At 40.2% G+C, this 13966-nt stretch overlaps 1 protein-coding gene across 1 annotated transcript in view; it reads left to right on the forward strand.

Moving 5' to 3' along the window:
• Window positions 1-13966, forward strand: part of LOC146169718 (protein capicua homolog) — a 34341-nt gene that overhangs the window by 18324 nt on the left and 2051 nt on the right. The window contains exons 24-42 of the mRNA XM_083387047.1: window positions 534-719; window positions 1271-1442; window positions 1868-2013; window positions 2718-2918; window positions 3332-3436; window positions 3701-3827; window positions 4352-4471; window positions 4956-5359; window positions 5846-5996; window positions 6318-6462; window positions 6958-7309; window positions 8185-8425; window positions 9022-9293; window positions 9870-10084; window positions 10874-11023; window positions 11480-11631; window positions 12143-12337; window positions 13083-13199; window positions 13524-13603. Coding sequence (XP_083243173.1) covers window positions 534-719; window positions 1271-1442; window positions 1868-2013; window positions 2718-2918; window positions 3332-3436; window positions 3701-3827; window positions 4352-4471; window positions 4956-5359; window positions 5846-5996; window positions 6318-6462; window positions 6958-7309; window positions 8185-8425; window positions 9022-9293; window positions 9870-10084; window positions 10874-11023; window positions 11480-11631; window positions 12143-12337; window positions 13083-13199; window positions 13524-13603 — 3531 coding nt within the window. The remainder of the gene's footprint in view (window positions 1-533; window positions 720-1270; window positions 1443-1867; window positions 2014-2717; window positions 2919-3331; window positions 3437-3700; window positions 3828-4351; window positions 4472-4955; window positions 5360-5845; window positions 5997-6317; window positions 6463-6957; window positions 7310-8184; window positions 8426-9021; window positions 9294-9869; window positions 10085-10873; window positions 11024-11479; window positions 11632-12142; window positions 12338-13082; window positions 13200-13523; window positions 13604-13966) is intronic.

Genomic DNA, 13966 nt, shown 5'->3' on the forward strand with positions numbered 1-13966 from the left:
TTCAAAGAAAAGAGTTAAGTAAAAATAAATCGGTTTAACACTGAATGTTTTTAGATTTGTTTGCTTACACGCGTAGCAAAAAAAATTAGGGGTCTGCGGTAAACTAGAAGAACCCCTGTTCTACTGTCTTTGTCTGGTAATTGTAAAGATTTGTTTTAAACCTACATTTTTCGTTTTGTCCTGTGTCTATAAGGAATGGTGATCAAGGCCATGAAATAAGAAACTAGTCCATTTAAACTTTATTAAATTTTACTCATTTTTGGAAAGATGTATTTACGTCTTAAAAACCGAAAGAAATTCCCGGCTTTAATGTATTCTGCAAAAAGCCTACCTTGGCTTAAAGTATAAAGTTATCCTGCAAAGTTTATCAATGTTTTTTTTTCAAATGCCCCCATTAAAGTAACCTAATTGCGAAATACATATAAAAACAGGTTTTATATAGTTTTTTTTTATTAGTTTAGCATCAAGTAAAAATATTGCGTAATCCATACTTGTGTATGCGAGCTTCCTGATAACAACTATTGTGTGTTTAGAAGCAGGCCAAGGACCACATCCGGCGTCCCATGAACGCCTTCATGATCTTCAGCAAGCGACACCGCGCCCTGGTCCACCAGAACCACCCCAACCAGGACAACCGAACTGTGAGCAAGATACTGGGAGAGTGGTGGTACGCCCTGGCGCCCGTCGAGAAGCAAAAGTACCACGACCTAGCTTTCCAGGTCGGCATTTCGCCTTCTAAAGTTAACCTTTTGTCCTTAACTTTATTATGTTGAGAAAGATTTTGGTTTGTGTTTGGGCAAATTATAGGCATGTCGTCTTCTATAGGTCACAAAAACGTTGGATAACAACCCTAAAAATTAGGATCTGTGTTTTTTTAATAATATTATACCCGGTGGTAGCAGTGTATATATGATGCCTCGTTTAAAAAAAACATATTATATGTAGTACAATTACCAACAAGGCAAAAAAATCAAACATAGGTGATACATAAAAGTACAAAAATCATAAGTGATACATAAAAGTACAAAAATCATAAGTGATACATAAAAGTACAAAAAACATAAGTGATACATAAAAAAAAATATATATATATATATTTTATTTTAGGTTTATAACCAACATCATCCGAAAAATACCAACTAAACAAATATAAAAATGGCAGTTTTGCAATTTTCTAAACATTCTCAGTTTTGTTTCCCAAACGACCAAACGTTCTGACGACCAACAAGAATAAAGTTCCTTTTCCTAATCGTTTCTGTGCTTTTCCCAGGTGAAGGAGGCCCACTTTAAGGCACATCCTGACTGGAAGTGGTGCAGCAAGGAGCGGAAAAGGTCCGGGAGCGTATCCAGAGTGCGCAAGGCTTCTGAGTCTTCTATCGGCTCCGTCGAATCGGCAAAGATCCATCACTCGATGGCAGCAATGTCGCCGTCGGCAGCCGAAGGTAAGGCAGTCGCGTCACATTTCAGTTTCATTTGGCTATATTTCATATGAAGTAAATACACTATTCCAAGATTTTTCTGAAAAAAAAGGAAATTTTGAAAATCGGAAGGCAATTTCCGTTTACAACTGCCCTTTTTCACATTTAGTTTAGAAAACTCTTGTTTTCTAATAAGTCTCTGGCCTGAAACTCCCAAAAGATCGTTTACAATGTGTAAATTACTATATCTTTCCCTTGGAATTGGTATATATTAGTATATCTTCCCCTTTGAATCAGTGTTCCTCTTGATTGAAATGACAAACTAGAGAACCCTATAGGTCATATGCCACAAAAATTGCAATTCAAGCCTTTTTATGATTAAAATATAATTTAACAATACCCTATTTTCAACATTTAGTTTTAAACACCTAAAGTTTCATTTTTTTCAGTTGCTGGACAATATCAACCCTTATTGTCGACTCCTCAACAAAGCGCGACTCATAATATGGATGAAATCTCCAACGGGTTTCAACCCCACGCTGTAATCACGTCGGCACCGCAGAAGCAGCTGATAAGAACTCCAGATATTTTAACGGTAAGCATAATTTACTGTCTTAAAATAAACATAAATTTTGGCCTGTTTTCGAATTCAAGTGTATTTTGATGTAAAAAAGACTGGCAGATACGAATTACCTATCCTCCAATGATCCATATAGATTTTTTCGAGCTTGCAACTTTAGGTGATACTAGCGTTCGTTGTTTAGTTTAATTAAGAATTAAAATACACTTAACTAAAAGTACTTTTTATTTACCCATTATTTCATGGCATTAAAACTTTAATCACTCCATTTAACTCATTTGGTAAAAAAACATTTCATAAAACCTTTTTACGCCGTGTCATGGACGCCGAGTTTGGGTGCTTAGGGTGCTCCAAGCACACCTGGCAGAACCTTCGGGTGATCAGCCCCTAAAACAATGGTAAATATTACCGTAATATACTGTAAATTGTGGTTCATACGTTCAATGTGAAACTCAATTTCAGCATTAAATCCGACAGTCGACCAAACAACTATAAAGCATTATTTCCCACGGCCAACAAAGCAGCAAAGTCCCTGTTAATCGTTCAAACGTTTAAGTAGCGTTAGCTGAAAAACAAGTCGCAATATTTTTGCGCATTTTTCCTGAAATGAAAGGATGGGCCAAAAAATCAATATGTCTTTACTCCGGCTTTTGTTCACAATACAGCTACAAATTGTGGTTTAATCCAACTGCAATTTCAAACCGAATCTTTTCTCGCAGAGTACCCCCCAATTTCCCACCCCAACTTCATCGAACAGCTCCAAGCCTGCCCCGGTTACCTTCTCCCAGCCCCAAGCACCCCACGCGACCCCCGCTTTGCACCCAACCTTTCCCCAGGCTCGAGATGCATCAGATGACGTCAGCTTGGGTCAAAGGTCGCGAACCCCTTCGACCGAAATCGATCTGAAATGCAGCGAAAGGGTAAGTTGTTGTTAACTGGACTGCTTGAAAGGGTTACTAACTCGAAACAGAGGTACTAAAAAAACCTTTGCCTTTTGGTTTAACACTAAAAGCTTTATCAACTTTGGGAACATACGTAACATGTTACCAAAACTTGAAAGAGGGCTACTACGAGAAACGCTATATTGTTTGATTTTGTTTGACACTATATCTTTTTTCAACTTTGAGAACTTGCGTTGCTCTTGTAAGAAATAATGAAAATCTTATTGTTTCAGGCAAATAGGCCGAGTTTGGGACTTTAGTGGACTTTACGGCCAGTTACACTGTGAAAAGTTGGTTTTGTTGTTACGGCATTTACTGGCTTACCTTTCGGGACTAAAGGGAACTGGTAAACCCACGTTTATGTTTTAACCGGTGTTTATTTTTGTCTTAAGGTCATTACGGATTCGGAAGACGAAACTGACGGCTCGAAGCAGCAACAACAACAACAACAACCGGGATTCCCCTCGCAAAAGTTCCTGCCCAAGGACGCTTACAGAGTGAGTAAAGTGAAAATTTAACGAAGTGCATATTGTCTTGGCTGCTGTAAGTTATACTCTCTTTGTCAGCAATCTAAAACCTGTACACCTAGACTAAAATCTAGTGCTGTTGTTTTCCTGAATATGATTTTGTTGTAAAAGCTAATACGAAAGTAGGTAGCATTTTTTGAAGAAATTAGAAATGTTCTAAATGCTACCTACTTCTGTATGGGCTTCGATATTCTAATAAGGGTCTCTTGTTTACTAATGTCGTTTTTCACGCAGCCCAACGTGGGTCAAGCCTACAAGCGCCCCAAGCCGATCAAACCCCTAACCGGGAACGGGTCGGCAAGCCCCCTTGTCGGGAATGCCCCCAATGAAAGAAAGGACTCCAGTCCCTTTATGCCAACAGGTTAGTGGGCGTTTAAATTTTACTGATTTTTTTAGTTTGGGCAGTGTAATGTAAGTTTTGTGGCATGCGATCGATAGCATTTCAATCACAACGACTTTTTTTTATGTTTTTTTTTCATTTTCGGTATTCGATTTACAGCTATCAAAATCGACCTTCATAATTATAAATTGAAAAATATGAATATTACGAATCTAAAAAAAATCTTGACTTTTAAAATTACTTGCAAAGAAGTATACTACTATACAATATACACATTTTTCTTTATAGCTATTCCATTGTAAGCAATGTAAAAAAGATTAAAAGAAGAATTTTTTAGGGGAAGGGTAACTTTTTTTTCTAAATTTTTAACATAAATATGAATTTTAAATAGAAGTAGCACGGTTAATACTGAACCAAACGTGCTCAAATTTCGTTTGTAGGGTTTTTAGACGCAACCTAACAATTCCGTGGGGTCCCCAAATTCAACAAAAAATGTTGTTTTGAACAACCTTGGTGCGGCTTTATTAACATAAAGCTTTTCACAGGGACCGTCTTCAAGAGTTTATCGCCGAGACCAACGAGCAGCAACCAGAGGCTCCCGTCTCCCCCCACTGTGACGTCACTACCCCCCGATCCGTCTCCCCGACCCGTTCCCATCACCACGGGTGTGTTTTGCCTTCGCGTAGCGTTGTGACATATTGTTTAGGATTTATTTGTGCGTAGAATACAAATTGCACAGTTTATACTTACAACTTAAAGATACAAAACGGGAAAACCTGCGTATTACAGCGGACCGCGAGAATTGCACAGCTATTCAGGCGAGACAAAAAATAGTATAGTTAATAAGGTTTAAACGTTTTGTATAGTTCAGTTTAACTTCGCCTTTTTGTGGCAAATGGTTTGTTTTTTTGTGACAAAAAAAAGGATTGATGTGTTTAAAATAGCAAGCGGGCCGCTGGTTCCCGCCCCTGATTTAGTGCATTTTATGCTAAAATTTACCATTCAGAATGAAAATATTTAAGCCTAATTTTAATTTAGTTTGAAAATTTATTGCCTTACATGTATATGTTTGTTTGTTTCATTTCGCTACAGTTCTTGAGTTGACAAGTTATCATCGAAATTCAATATTAATTTTCACTTTTCTTGCAGTCCTATCATCCAGCAACAATGCGATGCCGACCAATCAGAGCAATCCTTCAACACACGTGACCATCGCGCCGGCCAATCAGCAAACGCTCTACATTGCTACCGCCCCGGGCAGCAACAACGTGGTACCGTTCGTGTCCCAACAACCATCCGGGATCCAAGTTTACCCCCAAATCGCCCCTTCTACCCCAGCTGTACCCCAATTGGCCCCAGCTGCCCCTCAGCAGACCTACGCGTACGTAATGGACCCGGTTCGCCCAGGAGAGGCTAGTGTGACCGCGCTGGACTCCCAAGGCCGCCAGATCGTGTTGTCCACCCTGACCACTTTGCCTAACGCCGCCGCCACTTCTGCGAGCTCTGCCACGCAGAACATCGTGTACCCTGTACTATCCAGTGCCACGCAGCAGGTAATACTTGTGAATGAGAACAACTTTGCCAATCTAATTGTACCTTTTCGATAATTGCGGATCGAAGCCATTACGGCCATGTAAAACGGTTTAAAAATTAGTGCTTTTAACTTAAAAAAGGTATTTTTGTGGCAAAATCTTAAGCTCTTAAATTTAATCGAGGTTTTTAAGCATGGTCGTACTTTGTGCCTCAAATACCTGGTAAATTTGGAATACAATACGCATTGTTAGACACTCTTAACCGTTTACTGTTCGCCCATAAAAATTCCCTGGCCTTTAAAATTAGAGCCGGTTTGTCTGACTTGAATACCCTTCGAATGTATGGTAACCTTGTATTATTCACGACGGCATCAAATAAAATTTAACTTGGTCTTGAAGTAAACTGGCTCACTTACCTTCCAGTCCTTGTAGATACCGAATGCCTGAAGCAATGTTTTGTTTTTTCGCAAACATTATTATTAAACAGTTTATCGCTGTTATTTTCAGCCACCACCCCCACAGCAGCAACAGCAACAGCAACAGCAGCAGCAGCCCCAGCCCCAGACGCCGCCCCAACAGCCACCTAAACCCGAACCCACTACCCCGGTGATGCAGCCCCAGGTCCGATACATCTTGCCCCCAATGCCGGCCAGTGCAGGTATGTGACTGTAAAACTGTATAGAGCTCATTGCAGTGAAAGCTTGTTTTATAGAAGACAACGTAACATCAATGTAGTACAGGTAACCATTAGCGTTATGAAATGGACAATCTATTGTGCAGATTTAACCTACTCTATCTAATAAAATATAATAAGTCTTGTTTAATTTGAAAAATTAAGATGCAACTGTGATCTATTAAAAACAAAAAACTGCCTTTGAAGTAATTTCCTTGCAGAGCCATTAGCGTACGGCACATTTTCACATAACTTTCCCCCGAAATTCGGATTTCTTTTCCTCATCACGCGTCTTCCTTTTGGCAGCAGGGCCGAGCAGTGCTGCTTTGTCGCAACCGATTTTCGCCCCAAACGAGCCAACGCTCCACACGAACCTGACGAGTAGCGTGAGACCTGGAGGGTTGGATCGCCAGCTTTCAACCACCTACACCACCACAGCGACCGGACTGAGGTAAAACGTCACCTACCTTAACAGAGTTTATAACCGACAACTTTAATAGTAGCGCGGGGGTCAGGATCCTTCCAACTAAGAGAGCCATAAAATCCGAAAAGAGCCATATTATATTTTTTTGAACATCTAATTCTAGAGTAAGCGCGAACAAAAACTGTGGCAAAGTTTTGCAAAACTTTGATTACGGGGTTTCATGGTACGAACAGGACCATTACAGAATTCTCAGTTGAAGTGAAGGACATATGTAAATAACACCGTACCGGTACTCCATTTTGTATGACTGTAAATTATTACATGGTAGTTATAACGGACCTAGGAAAATTTTAGACTTGGACCTTTGCTAAAAATAGTTCGGTAGCCGATGTTCTCAACAACTTGCCTTTAACCCCTACACTCCCAACACTCCCAACACCTGCCCTTTAACCCCGACGCTTCCAACAACTGACCTCTAACCCCGACACTCCCAACAACAAACCTTTTTATGTGTATTTACAGCAAGGTGAGCAGCCGCAAACCCACGTCAGTTGTCGAACTTTTGGCGCAAGCCAGCGTCCTACAGCCCATCGTCACCCAGTCACTCCCCGCCCAGCACTCCAACCAGGCCAAACCCAGGCCGCCCCGGCAACCCTCGCCCGTCCCCAGGCCCGTGCCCCCTACCAGCCAACTGGCGCCGCGCATCGCGCTAATGGGGGAATCCCCGGCGCCGATCCCGCTGCCGCACTACGACCACAGCCGCGTGGTGTCGCCCCTGCGCGTCAAGGCCACCATCTCGACGGTTGTTGGTGACGCAGTGATGACGACAACGCGCCAGTACCGACCCTTCTGCTCGTTTAAGACCGACTCGCAGGTGAGTGCAAGCTACAGAGTTAATACAAATTGTTTCAAAATGTCGGATTAGTGTTTTTAACCAGAAACCATTCGTAACATAAAATATAATTTTACGCATTTTAATATCGCTAATTTTTTGTTGTAATGATATTGCATTAGCGAAGACGCAATCTTTATGTTTCATCTTTCAACACATGTTATCTCGCAACCATTTTAGATTGTATTTTCGTCCACCTTTAGTTAAAATGAACCTAGGGCAGTTTTGCTGATAATTTGTTTGAGTGCGATTTTACGAGGGCGATACTTTGGTAAAGGTGGGCACATTGATACGGAAGTTGTAAAAGTTACCGAACGGTTAAGTTTTAATTCGCACAAAAACTGACCGACTCGCAGGTGCGTACAGCGATGTTATCAGTGTTTCTTTCGATTGGCTGCTTTTGTGGTTCTTAACGCCGACTCGCAGGCAGCACGTTTAGCTGTGTAATTTTAGGACTCCTTGGGGGTACGAAGACTAGTTTTAGGGGGTCCATGAAAGCCTAATAAAAATATTTGTGTATAACTTGAGAAATACATGATTTTTTAAAGAAAATTTAAAAATGAAAAAATGCTTTGGCGCCTTCTCCTTAAATCTATTTAGACTCTATTTAAGTTTAACATTTGTTGAAATAGAAACAGCAAATTCTTTAAGTCTACTTGTTTTATAATGTTAATTGGTGTCGTCATCGCTAAAAATATTCATACCGACCCTGGTCTACACCAACTAAACAAATTGTTTAAGATATCTGCCTTAAACAATGATTCCATCTGGACAAGTTCCTCAAAAAAGTCCTTAATCGGCCTGTTCAATTTGGCCGTGTAAACTAACTGTGGTCAACCTAACACCTTCTATTTCAGGCGATAGCTGAAAACCACCACGTACCCACCTCCCTCTACCGCCTCTCAGCAAGCACCGCGGCGCCCCGGGTTGAGCCCCACTCCGTCCCCGTCAACCCCCAGTCCATCGCGAGGGGTCCCCACCCCTACAGCACCTCCTCCGTTCCCGCTAAGCCCCACCGCGCCTGGCCTGACCCCGCTGGCGTGATGACATCCTGGGCGGCGCTGAATCTTTCGCACACCTACATCATGAGTGTGACGGGTGAGTTTATTTTTTTGTCACATTAGAGCCTGTGATGTTTTTTTGACTTTGTTGTTTTGAGCCCTGCAAAGAAACAAGCTTGTCAGAGCCCATATAGAAGTATGGGTAGAATTTTGAACGTTTTGAATATCTTTGTTCAACATCTGATGTTGAAAATGAAAAAATGGATATTAGAAAGGTTCAAAATGAAAAATACTACCTACTTCTATGTTGGCTTCGGTATTCTTACTTCATCTAACCAAAACCTCGAACATTATACTTCACAATTTATCAGATTTATGCTATTCGATTATCTGATACTGGACCGGGTGAAAAAGCCTTAAAGTTTTACTGAAATTGGGTTTTTCGCACCGTTTAATATCATAAAAAAACACCGTTTAATATCAGATAAAAAACCATTCATAAAAATTCTACTATTCAAAACATGTCTTTTTTCATAATATTACTGTTTAGTTATCCAATTTCAGTTTGTTTTGTAAAATCTTTGCAAAAATCGTTTTGTAACAAAATTCCCCTTTTAAATGTGAAAAATATAAAATAATTTATTCGATTTTCTTGTAAAAGCGTTTTCATTCACAAAAAATGATTTTCGCCAGGCTCCACGCACTTAAAGAACGGCGCCGCCGAAACCGTCGCCATCGCAACGGTGAACTCGGGCGGAACGAGCAGCGTGGTGGCGTTGCAGTCTCCCGCTCACGTGACCTCACACGACCCGGTGCTCCCGGGAGAGAGAGTGGGAGGTTTCTCCTCCTCCTCCTCTTCTGACCCTCGCTCCTCCGGGATGACTCAGAAGGTGCGAGCCATCGTTGCCACGGTACCTGTGATGACCGAGATGGAGGTGGCGGCCAGCGAGTCACGGAACGAAAAGGTTTGCTTTCTCTTAAGTTTGTCTCGTTCTGGATATTTACGTAGATACCATAAGGCGACTCACGTAAAAGAAACATATTGCGCCCAATAATCGGCATGACGCACAATACTCAATGTTTGGCAAAAAAGAAGTACTTTTCCTTCATCTGGCACGAAACGGGGACAATGTACTCATTGTTTTGGATAAAAACGTTTTATCGTTATTTGAGTGATTTTTGCGAGTTATTCCAAAAGGGGCGACTTCTTTATATTCTGATAAACATGATGTTGTTGCCAGGCATCGTACATACTGAAAAGAAGCTCTTGCGGTACCTATTTGTTTTTATCCGGCGTTTCGGCTACCTGTACAGGATAACTTCAACGGGAATGTAACTTTCATGTTTACGTCATTGCTTATATTTCCTTAAAAAATACTTACTTTTGCATGCTTTTTTGTATAGATGACCAGCTTAACTTAACTGAACTAAATCGCCTAGTGATCACAACAGTATACTTATCTATCCTTCTTAACTAGACACTCTTCTATGGAAAAATGCGTCACTGTATCCAGCAATACTAATGACAAATCTGCTTACAGACGCGCAGCGAAGCACGCCACCCTCCAAGTTCGACAACAATCCAGCATATTACCAGCGCCACAGCCTCGACTTCTTCCGCGGGAAACCAACGCTCGACTACCGGCGACGGCGGCCTCATCCGACTTGACCCGGTGCCGCCTAAGTTCCCCTCGCGACGCAGACAGAGCCTCATGCACTCGACCTCGGAAATCGACGACGGCGAAATGGAACGGAGGTTTGTCAAATGTTTTTACCACCACGCGTATCGCAGATTAACGGTCAAGCTTATCTTATAAGTCTTTGGGTCTTAAGGATTTCTTTGCAATTAATTTGCATATTTATTAGTCTTTGAATTTTTTTAATGTACAGCTCATGAAATTGTATTTGTTATTCTGCCAAGCGTGGCATTTTTACTGATTTCCTTTCGAATTATATTCAAGATTCAATTTGAGGCCATTGAACGCCTATAAGTTTTATTTAAAGTCTTTTTTCTTAAATTATATCATAAAAATGACGTCTTCTTTAAGTAGCTGTTTTACAGTATTTCTTTTTTTCTTTTTTACTCCAAAAACAATCAATACAAACATAAGGAAAAAATACAGTATTAACTGGTTAAAAAGTTTGGGCAACGATTAATAACTATTTTATTTTAACTTAAACCGAAATTATAGCATTTCCTACTTAAACCTGTGCTTAGTAATGGCAAAACAACATATATTTAGATTCAAATTGTCAGTGCAACGCTCACAGCTAAAGTTTATAGTCCAAATTGACGCCTTTGCTAAGTTAACGAAAAACGCCCCCGAAAAAAAAGTCTCGCCAAAGAACAGAGCCCTTTCAAAACATTATAAAGCAGATGTGGCCCTACATTTTTCCAGGCCGGTATAACCAATAACACGCCCCTAAACCTTTCTCACGTAACACAATTATGATCTTTTAAAACTTACAGAAATACGATATAGTTATAGTCCTTATAGTTATAGTCCTTATTATGTTTGCCAATTAATCTTTTTTGTTGTACCAGTGTAACGAGCAGTGGCGGGAGCTTGCCCCCTTCCCCTATCCAAGTTGGCGCCGGTGGTAGTTTTGGTGCCTCCACTACCCTTAACATCGGAAGCAGTGAGAATGTCGACCAGAAAGCCAACATGAAAGAACAGGACGACTCTAGAGACAGGTTTGTACGGTTTATCTTTTCATTAACCCTTTTTTTGGTATTGCCAATTTCAATAGCCTAATTTTTTCAGTGTCTGAAGTTAACTAGCTTCTAGTCAAAGCTTGTAGATTATAATCGCCATTTGTATCACTCATTTACCAGGCTTAACTATTTAACTTGCGTTTTTCTTGAACATTTAACTAGTCCTGCTCAAACTCTTGGACTCGGTCAATCTTTAAAAATGCTGTTGCGTTTAAAAATCAGTCAGCTCCGCTTCAATAATGTCTGACTTAAACCCTGCCTAGTTTTCACAGCCGTCCCGAAACCGCTATGACCTTTTTAATATTCAGCTAAGTTTATATCGATAATTTTAATGTTTTTCCTTTTAATTTCGCGTTAATGTGTTTTCCGCCTTCGTCAACAAAAACACGATATTGAAAAAACCCGAGCTGTTAACCGATTAACCTTGGCGTGCAGGATCCTGGACCAGGTGAACTTCCGGGCCCAGTTCAGCCAGCTGCCCAAGTTCAAGCCGGAGCTCCTTCCAACGCCCGGCACGCCCAAGGAGCTGCCCACAACACCCGACGTCGTGCTGCAGAGCTACCGCAAGAAGCGAAAGAACTCGACAGGTGGGTGGCCACTTAGGCACTTTCTGGCTCTACTTTTAGTTGGTGGTGAAAAAATGCCAAAAAAATACAAAGTTGTACATTTTCAATCCACGAAGGTGCTTTAAACGGGCGGGTGCGAGCGACAGGCCAAAATATGCAAGTTATTTACAAAATTGTAAAATCAAAGAAAATAACGGGAATATAAATGTTCTTGTTCATGTTTGAATTAGGGAAAATAAACATTTACAAATAGTTATAGTAAAAAAAAATTAAAAAATGAAACCAAATAGAATCCTAAACAGTATTCGTGGTATAAGTTTTCAAAACCAACAATCTACGATACATACGTAACCGTTGTTGGGAAAACGATATTTATATATTTTCGAAGAAGCCAACAGAGATGTTGTTTTTTATTTTTTTTTCGTGATAAAATCTCCTCTTCGTTCAATTTTGGCATTCAAACATAAAACATTTCGCAAGAGATTTTATTGTTTTTTGTTACCGGAACCCCAACCCCATTTTTTCCCCCCAGATTCGCCCGTGACCCCTAACTCACCCCTGCACAAGCGGCGCCGCGATTCCAAGCGCCGAGGCAGCGCCGCGGCCCCAGGGGAAGTCCCGGTGACCCCACTGTCGACGGCCAGCGTGAGTTCGAACCTGGTGTCGAGCGCCAACTGCGAAGGCGATGTCTTCACTTTCGATAATGGCGAGGCCGTTTCCAGGAGAGGTGTGTATTTTTAAAACCGGTTTAGTGATATAATTTTGATAAAAAAAATATTTTGATCCTAATAGTGTTGGGTAAAAACAACCACAACAGTTTAAAAAATGTAAATTATGCACTTGAGAAATAAACAAAGACTGACGGAGCTGTTGTAAATGGCATTCACCGTTAAGCAGAAAATATTAACAATAACATCTTACTAAATGGAGTTAAACCGTCAATGGTGATTGTACGCTTCAATGTAGACAACTAGACAAAATTTGCTAATCAGCTTACGTTTTCAGCCAACTGTATTGATGGCTTGTAAAATTTAATCAATTTTTTGTGTGTAAGCAATGCTACTCCTTTTGCCTCGTTAACCACTATTCTCCAGTGTTGTAGTGAAGTCAGTATTTTTAAATGACTTTACATGAATTTTTTTATTTTTTTGGATAAATGACTTGGATGAAATGAAGTATTTTTATTAACCACTTTTTTAAATAAAAATGGTTCTTTCTGTGAATTGCGTTTTTTTTGTTGAGTTATTGGGCTTGACGACTCAAAATTGACTTGCTCTAATTATGTCTTGTCTGGGACTTGACTTGGACTTAGTTGTCATACCAACGCTTGACTGGTACTCAAGTTATTTCAAAATGACTTGTTTACAACACTGCTATGAAATTTCAATCGATCTCTGTCGATACCAACAGTAGATTAAACAAAAAAAAGTTAGTTTAGTTATATTTGTAATTTTTTCAAATTACTTGTACAGATGAGTCGGACAACTCGGAGCCTCCCGATTCTAAGGGAAGCACTTTGCGTCAGATTCTCGACCAACGACGCATGCTGGTCATACAGCTCTTCGCCGAACAGGGCCTTTATCCGAAAAGTAAGCGCGTCAAATGACATGATATGCTTGATTGTGGACCTTTGGTTTGAAGCACGCACTTCTCTCTTTCCAGCCATATGTTTTTTTATTATTACTGATGCCCTTAATGGTGGACTTGTACGTTTTTAGAACATACTACTCTTTGTCAAACCATATTTTATTAAACCTGATCGTTCCTCGGATTACCATATAATCCAAATTAACAAGTTGTCTTATTTCGCCCTATTAAGTAGAACGCTGACCACGTGTTAATGATCTTTGATGCTTTGTTTCCTCTATGCGCTATCTATAACATCCGATTCACGTTGGTGTTTTTTGTTGCAGCTCAAGTGACCACAGAGTTCCAGTCCAGGCACTCTGATGTATTTCCAAGCAAAAACTGCCTTCAGCTGAAGATCAGAGAGGTAAGAACATCTACAGTGCTGAAATAAAGTATTAGACACTATATGACGCGCTGTCTTTCTATAAATGACACCGGATTTAAAGTATAATATTGGGACAAGTTTATACTGGATAAAATTTGTTTGGACGAAACGATAGTCGAAACTTATTGTCATGCCTGTGTATAAAATTGTACCTGTTAGTGTTTATGTGATAGTTTTGTTTGTTTGTTACCAGTTATAAACTGAAAAAGTCTTCTGACAGGCCAACGTAGGTTAGTTCCTGTACTTTATTATAGTTTGTTTATTTATTATAGCCTCTCAAATGGAAACTGAGGCACCCATAAAATGTGTACAAATGTATCACAGAAATTATTTTTCGTGCCT

Source organism: Ascidiella aspersa, chromosome 1 (genome assembly GCF_963924565.1).
Source record: "Ascidiella aspersa chromosome 1, kaAscAspe10.2, whole genome shotgun sequence".
In the NCBI taxonomy this organism is placed as follows: Eukaryota; Metazoa; Chordata; class Ascidiacea; order Phlebobranchia; family Ascidiidae; genus Ascidiella; species Ascidiella aspersa.